Source organism: Littorina saxatilis, linkage group LG9 (genome assembly GCF_037325665.1).
Source record: "Littorina saxatilis isolate snail1 linkage group LG9, US_GU_Lsax_2.0, whole genome shotgun sequence".
Classification (NCBI taxonomy): domain Eukaryota; kingdom Metazoa; phylum Mollusca; class Gastropoda; order Littorinimorpha; family Littorinidae; genus Littorina; species Littorina saxatilis.
The window spans coordinates 25,437,293-25,456,540 of NC_090253.1; the positions used below are offsets into that span (position 1 = coordinate 25,437,293).

General features: G+C 45.9%; 1 protein-coding gene across 3 annotated transcripts in view; it reads left to right on the plus strand.

The window, feature by feature from the left end:
- Positions 1-11,348, plus strand: part of LOC138975694 (sphingomyelin phosphodiesterase 4-like) — a 38,036-nt gene extending 26,688 nt beyond the window's left edge. For all 3 annotated transcript variants that reach the window (XM_070348434.1, XM_070348435.1, XM_070348436.1), the window contains 6 exons: positions 4,128-4,167; positions 5,227-5,405; positions 7,103-7,300; positions 8,214-8,354; positions 8,970-9,098; positions 10,675-11,348. In XM_070348434.1, the coding sequence (XP_070204535.1) occupies positions 4,128-4,167; positions 5,227-5,405; positions 7,103-7,300; positions 8,214-8,354; positions 8,970-9,098; positions 10,675-10,992 (1,005 nt within the window). In that variant the 3' untranslated portion in view covers positions 10,993-11,348. The remainder of the gene's footprint in view (positions 1-4,127; positions 4,168-5,226; positions 5,406-7,102; positions 7,301-8,213; positions 8,355-8,969; positions 9,099-10,674) is intronic.
- The last annotated feature ends 7,900 nt before the right edge of the window (positions 11,349-19,248 follow it).

The following is a 19,248-nucleotide window of genomic DNA, read 5'->3' on the forward strand; positions in this document are numbered from 1 at the left end:
GAGCATGCCAATAGACGTTTTCCTGATATAACATTGATTTGACAGAAACACCATAGATTCTTGTGAATTGAAAATGGTCAGAAATAGATCTGTCAAGATTTTCAAACGTAAGCGGCCCAGACATTGAGGCAAGCCAGTCGAAGCGACAGCATGCTGCTTGCCGGCTTAGACCGGCCATCGCGGCTAACAACTGACTCTGATGTGTATGTTATGCAGTGTGTGATTAATATGATACAGTGGAACCCCCCTTATAAGACCTCAAACAATCTATGAAATCTGGTCATAAAAACCAGGGAGCCGTAAAATGGGGGTACATTTACAGAGGTTATGAACAGAAAATCTGAGAAAACTGGGTCTTAAAGCCGCAGTTTTAAAAGAATGTCTGCTATGTGCTTCAGCGACTCGTTCCTCCAAGTCTGTTATCATTAGTTATCAACACCCAGCTTCCCTATGCCCACAGGCTAATTTACAGGCCATCTCCAATTTCACACGAAGACACGAAAGTGAACGAAACAATGACTTCCCCTTTTTTCTCGGTCCAGTAATCAGAGATACCACCATACTACTGCTTATCTAAACAGTTCCAGAGACTTGTTGGATAGGGGGTGTGAGTGTCAGTTGCGCATCTGGAGGTCAGTAATCAAATCTTCGTACTCGCAGAAAAATTCCTCCCGATCTTCGCCTTTAAAGGAAGGGAGTCTGAATAGGGGGGGTTCCACTGTATCCTTTCCTTTCGACGACATAAGTATTGAAGTTCACGATTCGTTACAGCAATGATTGCTGGCCCGCACAAAACACTGACAACTTGTTTTGACTGACGTCACTTGGGTTTGGCTCAAAGTCAGGTGATTTTAAGGAAACCTGTGCGCTTAGCATGCAATGGGCAGAGAATCGTATTTTTGAAAGGAAAGGGTATCACATTCAGCGCACACTGCATAACATACACATCAGAGTTAGTTGTTCGCTGCGATGGCAGGTGTACACTGGCCAGCAGAATTATTTCACTTCGCCTCGCTTTGACTGGCTAATTGCCTCCCTGCCTGGGGTGCTTACTCTGCCACACAACTTGAACGTTGAAAAGCCTGACAGAGTTATTTCCCAACATCGTCTGTTTACTTCTTCTTCTTCTTCTGCGTTCGTGGGCTGAAACTCCCACGTACACGTGTTATTTGCACGACTGAGTGGAATTTTACGTGTATGACCATTTTTACCCCGCCATTAAGGCAGCCATACGCCGCTTTCGGAGGAAGCATGCTGGATATGTTCGTGTTTCTATAACCCACCGAACTCTGACATGGATTACAGGATCTTTTCCGTGCGCACTTGGTCTTGTGCTTGCGTGTACACACGAAGGGGGATAAGCCACTAGCAGGTCTGCACATAAGTTGACCTGGGAGATCGGAAAAATCTCCACACTTAACCCACCAGGCGGCCGCGACCGGGATTCTTCTTCTTCTTCTTGTCGTTCGCCCTCGAACCCTCGACCTTCCGATTAAGAGGCCGGCGTCTTACCACCCCGCCACAGAGCCCGTCCGTCTGTTTACAAGAATATATGGTGCTTTTGTGAAACTAATGTTACTGCACATGTTTGTGTGTGTGTGTGTGTGTGTGTGTGTGTGCCAATTTAGAGAATCTGAGGTGTGGTTGGTCTGGGTTGCACAAGAAAGGATAGCTGCATTACTCATGCCTTGAAATGGGGCCATTCACTTCTTTTCATGGAACATTATTAACTGATCACCTGTTTAAACATTGCACTCGAATTCCAGTCAATTCATTCATGAAATTATATACAGATCTGGGAACCCATACGATTTCACCGTATTTTGTACGCATGATTGTCGAGAATACGCTCAGTACGGTCAGTGGGAAAAAAATACGACGAGAAAAATTCCTAGACTACTTTTCTTCACAGCCCATCCTGAAGCCAGTATTTTGGCACATGATTACGTCACTATATTAGCCGCTGTCGAAAAAAATATAATCGGATCGTGTCAATCAATCAAAACAACCAGGCAAACGAAAGTACGGTATTTGGCGAAATCGGCTCCGAGAATAAACAAATGAAACAAAGAAGAAAAGTGAAAAAGTTTGAAGAAAAATATCACACACACACACACAATTTGTAACCAACACACACATGTAGTCCCGCCCGGAATAAGCTTTTTTGGGATGATTTACGACTTTTGCGCACATTTCGAGCAGATGAAAACACAACATGGTGGCTCTCGCTCCTCCAACTATCGCGAGACACAAAAAAACTAAACCTCGTGTGCGCGAGATCCTGATACATCCGGTGTTTCTCTGTACGCTTGTCACGACGACTTGTTGACAAACGAAGATTGGCGAATGAAAGAGAAAAGCGCCGAGTCTTGAGAAGAGAGCTAATAAAGTACCGGTAATCGCTAATCGAGCGAAATGAAAATCTGCGGCGACTTCCATTAGGTGAATGCTATTCAAGTTTAGGTAACGTTTTAGCCGCATCTTTTTATGAGCCGCAATGCGATGTTTTGTTTTTAAAGTCGCGGCTTGTAGTCCGTCAAATACGGTACAGTTTTTGTCAGTAAAAATTGAAAAAAGCATTTGTTTTAAATGTATAGGTAAACTTAATTAACGGTGTGACGGACGCGCATGAGGCATGTTTTAATCATGGATGTGCAAACGCTGTGTGGAGTACGCTCATTTTTTGGAAAATACACCAAGTTTGTTTGAGAATACTCAAAGTGCAAAACAGGGGTTCCCAGGTCTGTATATATATATCGAAGAACAGATGTACCCGTTTGCATTTTGCAGGTTGCAATGACCAATGTAGTTACAAGTTAAAATCACAGAAGAGTTGTCTGTGTTAGATTCAGGCATGGGAATTGTCCGCCGAACGGCGGATTTCCGCCTATTTTTTTTTTTTCCCGCCGAAAAAGCAAAAGTGTCCGCCGAAACAATAAAGGGGGGAGGCACACACAAAAAGCACCGGTTACTTTTGCCTTTGCACAAAAGCCCGCAAACACTTTCCGTACTTTGTTCACGCACTGCTACCGCCCGCCTCAGTTACTTGAACATTTATGTTTGAAAGTAAACCAGATTGCACAGATTGTGTTACAAGTTACATTTTCCTGTTTGTCTCAACAGATCAATTTTTTAACAAATTTAAACCATATAATACATGTATATATTTTTTTTCTTCAAAAAAGCAAAAATTGGTACTAAAAACTGATTCTAAAAACAAAATTTAATGGCCAACTTGGAGCTCAAATGACACCAGATTGCACCATCTGGGTTCTTTGGAGAAAAATTTTTCCGGGGGGGCATGCCCCCGGACCCCCTAGTAAGACTAGGCGCTTCGCGCCGTCGACTTGACGCTTCGCGTCTTCAGTTATAAATGTTCAGCCTTTTTTACAATTTTCAATTCCCATGCCTGTAGATTAGTGCAGCTGGTGAAGTGAAATGTACATGGAACATGTTTATTTTTATTATATTACCTTCTCTAGGCTGAAGGCGTGAGTGTGTCAGTTTTCTGTTTAACGTAATTTTTTGTTTTTGAAATTTCAGCATGGACTTTATTTTTGCATTGGGTGTTGTTGTTTTTTTACAAAATGAACTACAGTGAAACACCCCTTTTAAAACCTCAACAAATCTTAAACAAATTAGGCCTCAAAAGGGAGGGAGTCATAAAATGGGGGTACATTTATTATTATTATTATTATTATTATCATATGAAGTCTTATATCGCCCGCGTATCTCCAGACTCGGACTCAAGGCGCAGGGATCTATTTATGCCGTGTGAGATGGAATTTTTTTTTACACAATACATCACGCATTCACATCGACCAGCAGATCGCAGCCATTTCGGCGCATATCCTACTTTTCACGGCCTATTATTCCTAGTCACACGGGTATTTTGGTGGACATTTTTTATCTATGCCTATACAATTTTGCCAGGAAAGACCCTTTTGTCAATCGTGGGATCTTTAACGTGCACACCCCAATGTAGTGTACACAGAGGCTATGAACAGAAAGTCTGAAAAAACAGGGTCTTAAAAGGGAGGAAGTCTTAAAAAGGGGGGTTCCACTGTAAAGGGATTTTTGTTGTTATCGCAATATTGATTGGTGAGAGTGGATGTTTTCTGTGTCAGGTGTACAGCTCCCCACACCTGGCGGAACTCGTCTCCAACGGTGAGTTTTGATGTGAAATTATAAAACCAGACAGCTAAGGAGTGCTTTAGGTCATGTCTTGATTTCAGCAGGGTTGGTTTGTTTTGCTGTGTAGGATTAATTTTCTGTAGAAAAGTTTGTGACTTTGGTTTAATTCACAACAAGTGACTGTCTATTTTTTTTTCACATGCGTAAATCTGTTGTAATTTTTAGGCTGCCTTGGAAACAATGCAAAGAACAATAAAATAAAAGCTGATTAGTGCCTGGGACTGGGGGTGTCTTTGGGTTTTTTGTCCTTTTTGGATAGGTACCATAATTCTCATGGAAGCAATCCGATACAGCACAACAGAACATCCTTCACTTGAACACATACCAAAGATCAATAGCTGGCTGAATTCTGTGCAGAGTGGGAATTTTTTGCTGAATTAATTTAGCAAATCAACACAGGTGTCATATAATAGGAAATCGGTTCAACAAAAACAATTCCACTCTGCACAGGTAGCAAGCAGCCAGACTGTTGAATGTTTAGCTAGTCTTCAAGTTGAAGGATATTTATACCCTTGTGTAGAAGCCGGAACAGATCTTTGGTGGTGAACATGATCTTAACTTACTTACTGCCCGTTACGCCAGTTGGCATGCAGGGCAGCATTTGTTGCTGTTTTCGTAACAATCTTTTTTGTTTTACGAGACTGGGTTGTTAGCCCAGTGCCCAACCCCCAACCTGGAGGACCAGTGGATTGCGCTTTGTCAGACCTCTACCCTTCGACCTGTCCGGCTTGGGTGGCCCTACCAGGAGACGGATCTCCCGCCGGCATAGCTCTATGGGTCACTGAGGCACGCAAGCCCCCCGACCACGTCAAGGTGGCAATCCATCGGGCACCCTTAACAGGCGGTCAAGACGGGTTACAGCTTAAGCCTGATATTAGTTGGGCAAAGACCACAAAGTTTTTGGCACTAAATTTTCCGTAAAAAGTCTAGGCAAAGTAAACTTTGGGTTCAATGAAAGACAGCCTTTACACAAGGAGTGTACCTGTACGGTTTTGCAGCAGTCATCCATTGACAAGATGTTTGGTGTTTCAGCGGAGCAAGAAGTATGCGGATTGGGAATGTCCCTCAATCACACGGCAGAGCTGGGGGGTAGCTACCTGTCTGCCAGCCGCATGCAGCCCCCTGCACCCACCCTCCCCCCTCACCTGTCTGACATGGAGGTGGCAGGCTTCCAGTATCAACCCCTCTTCTGTGACCGCACGCGTTATGTGGTGAGTCTGCTTCCTTTCTGTCTGAGTTTGGCCATAGACCATTTATCCTGGACCGCCAACTAGCTCTCTCTCCGTTCTTTCTCTCTATTACGAGGTAGCGGCCTCTCGCATTTAGGAACCTACGCTTACATGGCCTTTCAGAAATCAGGGGGATGTCATATCCGGTGTCGATTGTAAACATGGATGAAGTTGCCGAGGTAAGTTCTGAAAATGCTAAAATAAACTCAGCTAAAGTGCATAATTTTATGGAACATGTTTTTCGATGAGTTTTGTTAAGTTTAGTTTGGAGTTTCGGAAAATCCAGTTCATTGTCACCTCCCATTGTCACAAATAACTGGAGCGTGCTTTCTTTTCACTGTCTTCGAATCGCTGGCCTTTCAAACCGGACACTAAGCGCCCCTGAAAGTCGAGCGTCGTAACCTCGAAGGGTCACGTGACGAGTTGGCGGTCCAGGCTATTTGGTCTATGATTTGGCGTACTGCTTTTCTTAATTTAAACGGAGTTATGTTAGATTCATGGTCAAAGGAAACAAAATTGCGTCGTTCCTGTAATAGCCAAATAGGTTGAAGGGACATGAAAAACCATGTGGACTGGGTGGCCGAGTGGTAACGCACTTGCGCTCGGAAGCGAGAGGTTGCGAGTTCGACCCTGGGTCAGGGCGTTAGCAATTTTCTCCCCCCTTTCCTAACCTAGGTGGTGGGTTCAAGTGCTAGTCTTTCGGATGAGACGAAAAACCGAGGTCCCTTCGTGTACACTACATTGGGGTGTGCACGTTAAAGATCCCACGATTGACAAAAGGGTCTTTCCTGGCAAAATTGTATTGGCATAGATAAAAATGTCCACCAAAATACCCGTGTGACTTGGAATAATAGGCCGTGAAAAGTAGGATATGCGCCGAAATGGCTGCGATCTGCTGGCCGATGTGAATGCGTGATGTATTGTGTAAAAAAATTCCATCTCACACGGCATAAATAAATCCCTGCGCCTTGAATATGTGCGCAATATAAATTGCATAAAAATAAAAATAAAAATAAAAAATAAATCCCTGCGCTTAGAACTGTACCCACGGAATTATGCGCGATATAAGCCTCATATTGATTGATTGATGTTGGATAGGTCGAAGTACACCCACTTCGGCCTAACATGCAGACGACACAAGGGAAATAACTCCCGCTTTGTAAGGTTAACTTCGGGCAATAAAGATGGCTACACCAAGTTCCTCAACTGTCCTGTCTGCTTTGTGACCACGCAATACCACAATTGATTGATGAAATGCAGTCTTTGCTTACGTCAGTACTGCAACTCTGATGTCCAGCTGGCAAATCATTTTGAGTTTAACAGAAAAGGTTCCAACATATTATAAATACCCTCAGTAAAATAGAGATTTGAGAATCCCATGTCTCTTTCCTGTAGTATTCTCAATTGTATATATATGTGTTCTGGTGCAGATTTTGTTCCGTGATGCAAAAAAAACCCAAAAAAACAAATCAAAACATCCTGATAGTGTTATTCTGAGTTAAATAGTACATGTTCTAGTGTAGATGGTGGTCATAATGCAGAAAGCAGAACAGACACAGGCAGTGGTCACATCAGGCTGTCTTCAGTAATTTCACATCAATAAGTATGACAAATCAGAATAAAAAGAATAAAATCCTGAAAGTGTTATTCTGACATAAATGATCTGTGTTCTGGTGCAGATGGCGGTGGTAATGCAGAAAGCAGCACAGGCACACGCGGTAGCCACTGCCCCACGGTCAGTGACATCCAAAGCGGGTGGAGTGTTTTCATGGTTCTGGTCGCTGTTTGAAGACGATGGGAACCAGGGTGGGGTGGACTCGCATCGCACACCCGCACACTTGGAGCAAGCCGTCAAAAACATCGCTTTCATCTTCACTGTAAGTGTGTGTGTGTGTGTGTGTGTGTGTGTGTGTGTGTGTCTCTCTCTCTCTCTCTCTCTCTCTCTCTGAGTGTATGTGTGTTTGTGTGTTGTTTGTGTGAGTGTGTTGTGTGTGTGTACGTGTGTGTGAGTGCATGTGTGTGTGTGGTGCACATGAATATGTGGAAGAATAGGTATGCGTCCATATTATGGTGGTGGTATGTTTTTGTGCAAGGCAACTTTACAAAACAAGGATGACAAACAGTTACTTAGTTTTTCAAACAGTGATTCGGTGAAAAGTCTTTTGGGCCAACTTTTTGGAGAACCAAAATTTCCGTACAGTCAGACCAGTCTAGAACCACCACCCAAGAGACCAACCAAATGTGATAATTACCGATGGGTGGTTTCTAGGGAAAGGTCTTCTTCTTCTGCGTTTGTGGGCTGAAACTCCCACGTACACTCGTGTTTTTTGCACGAGTGGAATTTTACGTGTATGACCGTTTTTTACCCCGCCATTTAGGCAGCCATACGCCGTTTTCGGAGGAAGCATGCTGGGTATTTTCGTGTTTCTATAACCCACCGAACTCTGACATGGATTACAGGATCTTTTTCGTGCGCACTTGGTCTTGTGCTTGCGTGTACACACGGGGGTGTTCGGACACCGAGGAGAGTCTGCACACAAAGTTGACTCTGAGAAATAAATCTCTCGCCGAACATGGGGACGAACTCATGCTGACAGCGGCCAACTGGATACAAATCCAGCGCGCTACCGACTGAGCTACATCCCCGCCCCCTAGGGAAAGGTGAATTCCATATAAATAAATAGAAAAGTTTGGAATCCTTTTGGGTGGTTGCTGTGGGCAGCGTTGGGTTATGGTGAGGAGGTCTCCAGGGCTGTGATTGTATCATGCTGTATTTTTGTCCATGCCCAGCTGCAAGTGCCAGAGGGGATCTCAAGCCAGCGCACAAAAGACATTGTCAACGAGTCCACCATGATAGAGGAGGATGAGACTTTGCCAGACTGTGTCTACACACCTGAGGGACCCAAACTGACAGATCGGGGCAAATACCAGGTAGGTCATGATACAGGGGAACCTCCTTTGAAGACCTGCAAAATCTGATCAAATCAGGTCTGAAAGGGAGTCTTAAAATGGGGGTCAATTTACAGGAGTTTTGAAAAGAAAGTCTGAGAAAACAGGGTCTTAAAAGGGAGGGAGTCTTAAATTGGGCGGTCTTGAAAAGGAGGTTCCACTGTACACACATGGTGATGTCAGGCCTAAAACTAACATGTTGTGTTTCTGGTTCGCTGACATTCCCTATGTTTTCCTCCCAACCCTAGAACTTATTTTCTTTTTTTTTTTTAGGGTAAGAAAAAGACAAAACTTAAGCAGACTTTATGAGGAAAACGATTCTTCTCTGACTTCCTGGGGACACAGTTCGCATGAGTTCCGGACAATAAAAAGGCTACCTGTATTTTAGTACATAGGACTGAAGATGATTTGTTTTTCACATAGGATTGGTGTTTTCTATTATAGGGTGGATTTGGCATAGCCAACCTCATTAACACAATTTAGAGACTGGGGAATCTTGTGCAATACTAATGTTTTCGCCCAGATAACAACGGTTGTATGTTTTACAGCTGTAAACTGTGTTTGGAAGAAGGAAAGACTTACAATTTTTTTTTGCAGATCATCAACAATTTGCGACACTTTGACAACTGGCAGACAGGTGACCCTGACCTTCAGCCCATCCGCAGTTTTGAGAACGCCACTCTCGTCCGCGTCCTATACAAAGTGTGCGCTGCCGTCAATTCACATGTGAGGATTGTTGTTTGCTCCTTTAGAAACTGTGCCTGTTGTTTCTTGTTTATGGTCTCTTCCTCCTCAGCTAGGGCTAATAATATTAAAAGCAACAATATCTTAATACGGGTGAGGGATTTTCTCTTCCAAGAAGGGTAAAGGGACTCTGGTTAAGGTCATTGTTGGTCTCTTGTCATTATATCTACTACATAAAAAGATTTAAAAAAATAGTCGCATCTCTAGTGGTAAAAGTTTTCAGTTACATCTTAGACTAAATAGAAGAAGAAAAATTATATAGCGAAGCTTCTTCTTCCAACAGTTATTTAGGAGACATTTGTTATCAGTGAGAATTTGCTGTACGGTGGAACCCCCCTTTAATCACCTTCAAAAATGTATGAGGATCAGGTCTTAGAAGGGCGGGGATGTAGCTCAGTCAGGGCGGGGATGTAGCTCAGTCAGGGCGGGGATGTAGCTCAGTCAGGGCGGGGATGTAGCTCAGTCAGGGCGGGGATGTAGCTCAGTCAGGGCGGGGATGTAGCTCAGTCAGGGCGGGGATATAGCTCAGTCAGGGCGGGGATGTAGCTCAGTCAGGGCGGGGATGTAGCTCAGTCGGTAGCGCGCTGGATTTGTATCCAGTTGGCCGCTGTCAGCGTGAGTTCGTCCCCACGTTCGGCGAGAGATTTATTTCTCAGAGTCAACTTTGTGTGCAGACTCTCCTTGGTGTCCGAACACCCACGTGTGTACACGCAAGTGCGCACGAAAAAGATCCATGTAATCCATGTCAGAGTTCGGTGGGTTATAGAAACACGAAAATACCCAGCATTCTTCCTCCGAAAGCGGCGTATGGCTGCCTAAATGGCGGGGTGAAAACGGTCATACACGTAAAAGCCGTGGGAGTTTCAGCCCATGAACGAACAAACAAAAGGTCTTAAAAGGGAGGGGGTCAATATAGAGCTAAAAGTACAGAGACTAAGAACAGAACATCTAAGAAAGGAGCATCTTAAAAAGGAGGAAGTCTTAAATTTGGTGAGGGAGGGGGGGAGGAGTCTTAGAAGGGGGGGTCCACTGTAACTTATTACCAATGGTGAATCCTATAAGCATTTGCTTTCGTTCCCCCCCTGCGGGTTAGGGGGAAGAATTTACCCGATGCTCCCCAGCATGTCGTAAGAGGCGACTAAAGGATTCTGCTTCTCTTTTTACCCTTGTTAAGTGTTTCTTGTATAGAATATAGTCAATTTTTGTAAAGATTTTAGTCAAGCAGTATGTAAGAAATGTTAAGTCCTTTGTAATGGAAACTTGCATTCTCCCACTAAGGTAATACATTGTACTACGTTGCAAGCCCCTGGAGCAAATTTTTGATTAGTGCTCTTGTGAACAAGAAACAATTGACAAGTGGCTCTATCCCATCTCCCCCCTTTCCCCGTCACGATATAACCTTCGTGGTTGAAAACGACGTTAAACACCAAATAAAGAAAGAAAGAAAGATGCTTTCGTTCAGTTACATCCTAGACTAACAAGAACAAAATATTATGTAGTGAATCTTCTACTTTTGTTATCAGTGACAACGTGCTTGATGTCTTTATTTTCTGAACAGTTTTCTAGTCAGATCTGGGGTCTGTACCAGCGCCAGGACTTGATGGGGCGGCTGGCCAAGGTGTACCTGTCCCCTCCTCTCTCCCCTGCCCAGCGCATCCAGACCCCAGTCACACCCGAGACCGCACAGCGACTGCGCCAACCGCGACTCAGCCTGCGCATGCTGGCGTCGTACCAGACTATTGCCGTGCTGGTGGTGCTGTACCTGCTGCTTCACGCCTGGCTGAACACCGGCCCCGTCTCCTTCTCGCTTCTGCTGGTGTTGGGGCTGCTGCTGTATGGCATGGTGTGTGCTATGTTCATGCCTGTTAAGTGTTAGAGGACTCATCTGTACAATTAGCGTCAATGACACTGTGCGGCTGTGTGGTGTGTGTTATGAACTATTTATGCTGTACGGTGAGAGAGGACCAGTGAAGACTGTTCTGTACTGTTAAGGCCTGGCCACAATTGCGTTACATTTTAAGGCTTTCGCAGTTAATTCGAGAGCTGACCGCATAAACATTGTAACGCAGTTTCAGCTAATTTTACAGGAGAGCCATCTGAAAGTTCGACATCTAAAATGAAATATTTCCTTGCTTCTATTGCCCAACAAATTAGTGTCTTTGGAAACAGTGTTCGTTTCTCTGCATGTTTATGTAACTTTTGTAATCACAAATACTGTTTTATAAACAAGAATGGATGATTTGTGTGCTATATATTGATTAAGACATTGATGCACTCCGGCACAAAGCATACTCTAAATGAATAGAGGTCTGCATAAACCACGTACAAGCATTTCCGCTGTTTATCCAGGCCAAATGCATGACATGTCATGGTAAATTACCATGAGCATGCAAGGTTTACCTGTAAGGTGCAGCTTGCTCTGGATTTATCCGAGATATGCATCAGGAGCGTTTATGTCAAGTAATAGAACGGCCCGCATGCGCAGAACTCACACTTCAGAGAACGAATGTACACTATTAACTGATATAAACAATGCTTGGTCAAGCATGACAAGAAAGGGAGGGAAAATTAAGGGAGGGACTTGACATAAACACTCCTGATGCATATATCTCGGATAAATCCAGAGCAAGCTGCACCTTACAGGTAAGCCTTGCATGCTCGTGGTAATTTAACCTCGACATGCAGTAGCGTTTACGTCAAGAAAACTGTCCCAACATAAAGTCTTGGTTAGAATAAACTTCAATCCAGCACTTATTTTAGTTCTTCTTCAGGAAAGAATCCAACAACTTTTGACCCATGTTGACAGCGTGTGGCTTCTTGTAAAACCTTCCAAAGGTTGACTCCGAAGACCAGCCTGCATCCTTAATGATTGTAGCAATGAGAACACCCCTTGCAGCCGCTGCTGATGTACTAGCAGCCCTCGTGCTATGAGCACCAAACACTGATGTGTCAATACCTGCTCTGTTCAATATGTCTTTAATCCAGCGTGACACAGTATCCTTAGAAACAGCACCATGAGGCTTCTGGTAACTGATGAACAGTTTCTTTAAGTCTCCCCTCAAACTCTGAGTCCTTTTAATGTACTCCTTCAGTACATTGACTATACACAGGCTTCCATTCTGAGGATAAGCAAGAAATTCCAGAGGCTCTTGATGTACACCTTTCCGTGAATGTTTCAGCTTTTCACTTATTTTGAACACACAACGATTATTCTCCATAGTTAAATCATCCAAAGACAGACTATATACAGTTTGGCAACGTTGGCCAGACAAAATAACAAGCATTGTTGCAAGTTTGCTGGACAGTTCCTTAAGAGTAAGTTTATTGTGAGGCTGAAGATTCTCCAAATAGTTCAACACTATATCTACATTCCAGGTAACACTGTACTTGGGGAAAAGCAGGCCGAAGCTCGAACACACCCTTGATGAATCTTCTCACTAGTTTATGAATCCAGACTGAAAAAGTTCTGCTAAGAAGTTAACAGCTTCACTCACAGATGAATGAACGGAATTGATGCCCTTTTTGCGAGCATACACTTTCCACTTTTGTATGTAGTGTGCATACTGTCTAGATGTGCCAGATCTCCACGAAGCACAGATGAGTTGTGAAGCTTGCTGCGAAAACCCTGACTGTCTGAGTCTTTTCCTGATACTTTGCACAAAATCAGCTGCAGTGTTCTTGCCAGTCGATGCTGACACTCCTTTCCTGGTAAGCCGATTAGATCTGTCCTTGCCGACATCAGTACTGGTATTTCTGTGAGCATGTTGGCAATCCTGGCGTACCAAGGTTGGCTTGGCCAGAAAGGTACCACCACTATTCCTTCTGCCTGGTCTCTCTGAATTTTCTGCAGCACTCTGGAGATAAGGCAAAAGGGAGGGAAAGCATAAAACTTTATGTTGCCCCAAAACAAGTGAAATGCATTCACAGCATAAGCTCCTGGGTCTGGCCTGTATGCCACATATATAGGCAACTGATGATTCAGTCTAGAAGCAAACAAATCTACCTCAGGTTCAAATTTGACTCTACCAAGAGCTTCAGACAACAGATCTGATCTAAGCTTCCATTCAGTGTCAGTATTAGTTTTCCTAGATTCGGAGTCTGCAATAACACTGTCCTTCCCTGGCACATACTCAGCAGAGAGCCAAATGTCTCTTGCTATGCAAAAACTCCAAATGTCTCTTGTCACTTTATTACAACTAACAGAATGACTGGTGCCCATATTGTTAATGCATGCAACTGCAGTAGTGTTATCCATTTTTATCCTGACATGAATGGCACACTGATTTGCAAGATATAACTGCAAAGCAAACAGACCTGCCTTGAGTTCTAAAACGTTAATATGTTCTTGAGATTCCAGGGCATTCCAATGCCCCCCTGACCGACCTAGATCACACGAATAGCCCCAACCACTCAAAGAAGCATCAGAAACAAGAAATTCCTCCGATAGGAACTACACCCCCGTCAAAGGGAAATAACCTTCTCAGTTGGTGGCAGTGAGAATGGTTATTTCCCTTTGACCAACGGGGGTGTCCGTCTATACCAGGCCTTGTATAATTTTAATCCACCAATAACTCCCTAACCGTGTGTTTGACTGGTCCCAATTTTTGTAAGGACCGTCTCAGGAATGTATAGAACCTGTTCACCAAGTTTGGTGACGATCGGTCCGTTCATTCTTGAGATCTACTTGCGAACACAAACACATCGAGTGAAACCTATACACACCCCTATACCGGGGGTGTAAAGATGACAAAATCTGGTTCCCCATGTGAAACATCTATCACATTGTAGGATGCACTGACATTCTCTATCCACCCTTTCATTTCTTCTCGTGCTTCAACAGAAATCTGCACTGTAGCATCATAATCTCCATGATTTTCTCTGAGGCCTCGAATCTTGTCATTCTCCAATGCCCTGTACCACAGTGGACCATACATAACTCCTTGAAAACTAGCAACCAAAGTGCCTATCAGTTTTGCCAGCTTCCTGATGGAGTCTTCTTTCTTCGAAAGCATGTCAGAGATCAAGTCCAAAATCTTTTGCTTTCTCTCTGGAGTAAGCGTTACAGTCATCTTTTGAGAGTCTATCACAAATCCTAGATATCTGACTGACTGGGTGGGCTTGAATACTGCTTTTTCTGGATGAACCACAAAACCTAGTTTTCGAAAAATCTCCAAAGATGCTTTGACATTTTGTACACATTCCAGTTGTGAGTCTCCAAACAGTAGCGTGTCATCTATGAAAATGGTTGAAATAAAGCCCATCTGATGCAGATAAGTCATAACAGGCTTTAGCATCTTAGTGAATCATCTGGGGCAACATGCTAGTCCATTGAACTTGAACATTCTGTTGTTCCACCAAAATTTCAAAAAGTTTTGAGACTTCATTTATGCGCATTGAGTAATAAACATCTTTTAAGTCCAATGAAGCAAACCAACAGCCAGGTGTCACAAGAGAGAGAGCTTCTCTAAGATTCTCCATTTTGAAATGGTGGTATTCAACGCTTTTATTCAACTGTTTCAAATTTAGAATCATTCTGATCCTACCATCTTTTTTGGGGCGTGCAAAGATAAAGGATACATATTCCTGGTCAGAATGAGTGCATTCAGTAATGACGCCTTTCTGTAACAGTTCTTCAATTTCAGCTGCCACAGCTTCTGTTTCTTTCTCTGAAAACTGTGCTTCATGAGCTGGCTTTTCCTGACGTGGTTTATCATTAAACTCAATGTCCACACCTTTAACCATATCCAAAATGATATTATCACTAGTGACTGAACCCCAGTCCTTGACATGTTCACTCATCTGTCCTGCCCTGAAATCCTTCACATCTTCACTAAGCGACCATTTAATGCTGTCTAACTGTAGGTAGAAGTCTCTCACCTCATCTTGTTCACCATCTTTGTTTACATTCTCCCTCGTGATGCTCCCGACCTCTGACCTCGGTATGACGTTTTCATTGCGTGGTAGGGATTCCCTCCCCGCTGATAGGCTGGCCGGGAGCCTCGTCCTAAAAAAGGCCTGTTTGTAAGGCTTCTTTTTAAGCCTACTGTCTATATGATACTTACCGAGACAGTACTATTCTTGCACATTATCTATTATAGGCCGAAAAAATTGGACAAAACGCTGCGTGGGTACAATTATCTCCCATAACCATGCGCCACCGTGGATCCCAAGCACTGTCTGAGTGCTTCCCCCTTACAGGATGTAGGTGGCGCGTCCTCTTTCTTTATGAGCTGCAGACCCTCAAAAAGCCCATAACATATCAAGAGGGGAGGCGGGAGGGAAACTCTAATAGTACTGTCTCGGTAAGTATCATATAGACAGTAGGCTTAAAAAGAAGCCTTACAGTCAATATAACACTTACCTCGACAGTACTATTCTTGCACAGAATACCAGAGTGGTGTGAGGGTGATATGTAGAGTATTAAACTCCTTAATCAAAATCACTTAAATCCAAGGATTAAGATACCCAGGCAATTTTCGAACAGTACTACTGTAAAAGAAAATATACCCAAGAAAAATACCTTAGACTGACGTGACCATGCTGGCAACCACTGCTTTGGCAATGCCATACGACTGGTCAAGCCTGAGACTGGAAAAGTCTCGCATATAGTGGTTAATAAACGTGGCTGGAGTCTTCCAGAACGCGACCGCCATTATGCTTTGGAGCGAGGCACCCCGCACGTGCGCCAACGAGGAGCCGATAGCCCGAATCTCGTGTGCCCTGATGTCAGGGACCACATCCACTTGAGCATGAACATAAGCCTGTTTGATAAGCAAGGTCAGCCAACGAGCTAAAGTTTGTCTAGAAATATCCGATTGGTACTTCGGATTAAGCGAGACAAACAGTGACCGCTTAGAAGACCGAAAGCTACGTGTTCTATCCAGGTACACTCTAAGGGCACGTACTGGGCAGAGGAAGCGATCAGGGTCATCATGTTCAAGAGTGGGAGCCAAGGCTTGAATGACTACTGGTTTGGACAACTCCGAGGCATTCTGATTCTTGGCTCGAAAGTCTGGTAGGAAAGCCAACGTCACCTGATGTGTGGTGAACTCAATGTCAAATTCCAGGCCACTCAAAGCTTGAATACCACTGAGTCTACGGCAAGTGGCTAAAGCGATGAGGAACACAGTCTTAAAAGTCAGGAACTTGATACTAATGCCTGCCAGGGGTTCAAACTCCTTGCTACGCAGGAGTTTGAGAACCAGGAAGACATCCCACTTGGGAAATGAAACCCGAGGTTTAGACACCGCTGCATTGCTAATACCCGAAAGGACATTAGCAATGAGGGAGGAACTGATCACGTGTTCAGGTCTGCGACCAGTAGCAGCCGCAATCGTGGAAGTGATGGCAGATTTGTATCCAAGAAGAGTCTTAGAAGAAAGACTCTTCTTTTGATACACTTCCACCAGGAAGTTGGCCAAGTCCTGTGTTGAGGGATAAAGCGGCTTTATCCCCTTGGACAAGGCGAAGGAGGCCCAAGCTCTCCAGCGTAAGTCATAGAGCTGATTAGTTGATCGCCTCTTAGCGTTCAAGGAAAACTCTACTGAACTCTTGTGCAATCCTAGTGCAAGCAGTTTGGAGCGCACAAGAGCCATGCGGTCAAGCACAGACTCTCTGGACGTGGATGAGGGAGGCCTGATCGAGGCTGGAGCAGACTTCCCCCGTCCAGATTCAGAGGTAGAGGGTCTACGTGGGTGAGACCGCGAAGATCTGGAAACCACGGAGCTGTTGGCCAGTAAGGCGCGACCAAAATCAGTCTTGGCCGTTCCTGCAGATACTTTGCCAGTACCCTCGGAATCAGAGATGTCGGGGGATAGGCGTAAGCATCGAGGAGCCTCCACGAGAGAGTGAATGCGTCCACGTGGAACGCATTCGTGTCTCGAAAGGGGCTGACGTACCTGGGAAGCCGAGCGCTGAATCGAGTTGCGAACAGATCGATCAGAGGACGGTCCCACCTTGCCCACAGACGCCGTAGAACGTTGTGAGCGATGGTCCATTCTGTGGGGAGAACCTGATCGCCCCGACTGAGAATGTCGGCCAGGGCGTTCAGTTTCCCCGGAACGAATTGGACTGACATCCGGACCTGATTGGTCTGGCACCAGAGCAGAATCTCCTCCGCTAACAGGGAGAGGGACCGAGAATTGGTGCCCCCCTGGTGGCGAAGGTAAGCTAGGCATGTGGTGTTGTCCCCGTGGACCAACACATCCTGATCCCGAATCAGGAGGCGAAACTCCAGCAGAGCCCGACGAACCGCCTCCAACTCTAGAAAGTTGATGTGTAGGAGGGACTCCTCCTGGGTCCAGACCCCCTGGGCCTCGTGCAGGTCCAGGTGGGCCCCCCAACCCCGCGTAGAAGCGTCGGTGTACAGGAAGAGAGACGGCCGTCTCGGTTGGATAGGCACCGCAGAGTTGAGCCAGATCGGGTCCAGCCATTGGACTACAGCCTCGTGAAACCAAGGCCCGATCTGGACCAACTCGGTGTAATCGAGAGGCCTGGAAGTCCGATCTGCTACTGCCCGTTGCAGGGGACGTTTGTGTAGCCTTGCAAGGGGCAGCAGCAGAGCGACAGACTCCATGGAACCCAACAGTTCCGCCAGCCGCCTGTGAGGAACAGCGCGGCAAGCCTGAATGGAGAGGATCTTTCGCCTCAGGGAGAGGATTCTGTCCGGGGAGGGAGACACAGTGTAAAGCACTGTGTCGAACGCCATCCCCAAGTAGCAAAACTGCTGGGCTGGCACGAGGTCTGACTTGTGCCACTGTATCTGGAACCCCAAAGCATGGGTCCGTTCCAGGACCTGCCGGGTGTGTTGGAGGCATTGATCGCGAGACTGGGCCAGGGTGAGCCAATCGTCCAAATATTGACGCAGACGCACACCCTGAGCTCTGACCAACGCCGCCAGCTCCTTGACCACCTTTGTAAAAATCAGCGGGGCCAAGGACAGGCCGAATGGGAGGGCCCGAAACTCGAACACTGTGCCCTCCCAAACAAACCGGAGCAGATGTTGGTACCCCGGGGCCACCAGGATGTGGAAGTAAGCATCCTGGAGGTCCACAGACGTGGCCCAATCGTTTGGCCGGATGGCCAACCGGACCGACGAAGGGGTTTCCATCTTGAACTTGCACCTGCGAAGGTACAAGTTCAAGGTGGAGAGGTCCAACACCGGCCTGAACCTGCCGTCCTTTTTGGGGACGGTGAACAGGCGGGAGTAGAACCCCGGAGAAGGCTGAGAAAGGGGGTAGACAGCCTTCTTCTCGACCAACGAGTTCACCTCGTCTTGAAGAGCCTGCCATCTGGCAGGGTCTCGAGGAGGGGGGAACGTCAAAGGTAGAGCGGACAATGGAGGTTGTGACGACAGCGGTAGAGAAAACCCCGACCCCACCACCCTCAAGATAAACTGGTTGGAGACCAGTCTGCCCCACATGTCGCGGGCCCGAAAAAGGGAACCGACGGACGAAAGAGGGGCAACTTGAGGGGGCGTCAACGTAGGGCCGGGACTCACTGAAAATTCTGCTGGCGGGCAGGCGCAGGCTTGCGACCACCCCCCTGGTGGTGCTGCTTACCCTTACCTGTCTGAGCACCCTTCTTCTTACGCTTGGGAGCACGAGAAGCCGGGGCCGCAGGGGGGAACGCGACAGGCGCCTGAGAGGAGGAAGAAGGAGGCAGTGAAACTGGCTTCTTCTTCTTCTTCTTCTGAGGCTGGGAGCTGGAGGTGACTGTAGCACTTCTCTTACTCCCCGCCGACGTCGCCGAAGCAGCGAGGCCAACCATCAGAGAATCAGTGTTCCTCTGGCGTGTGGACTCCACCACAGAACGGACAGTGCCCGGATGAAAAAGGGAAGAAGGCTGAGGAAACGTGTTCCTCAGACTCTTCCTCATATCCGGAGGCACTAAAGAAGTAGCCAGAAAATGATCACGGAACAGGGCCAACAAGTGGACCCGTGTTCCAATGGCCAATTCTGCCGCAGTCGTCACGCACGATCGCACGGCATGCAAAGCCCGATCCACTCGAACCGTGTCAAGGACCCGAGTGGAATCGGACTCTGCCCGATCGGGAGGGTCCAACAGTGTGGACAGCGTGCTCATCCATGTCAAGGCCTGTGATTGGGCCTCGACAATGGAAGAAACGGTGGCC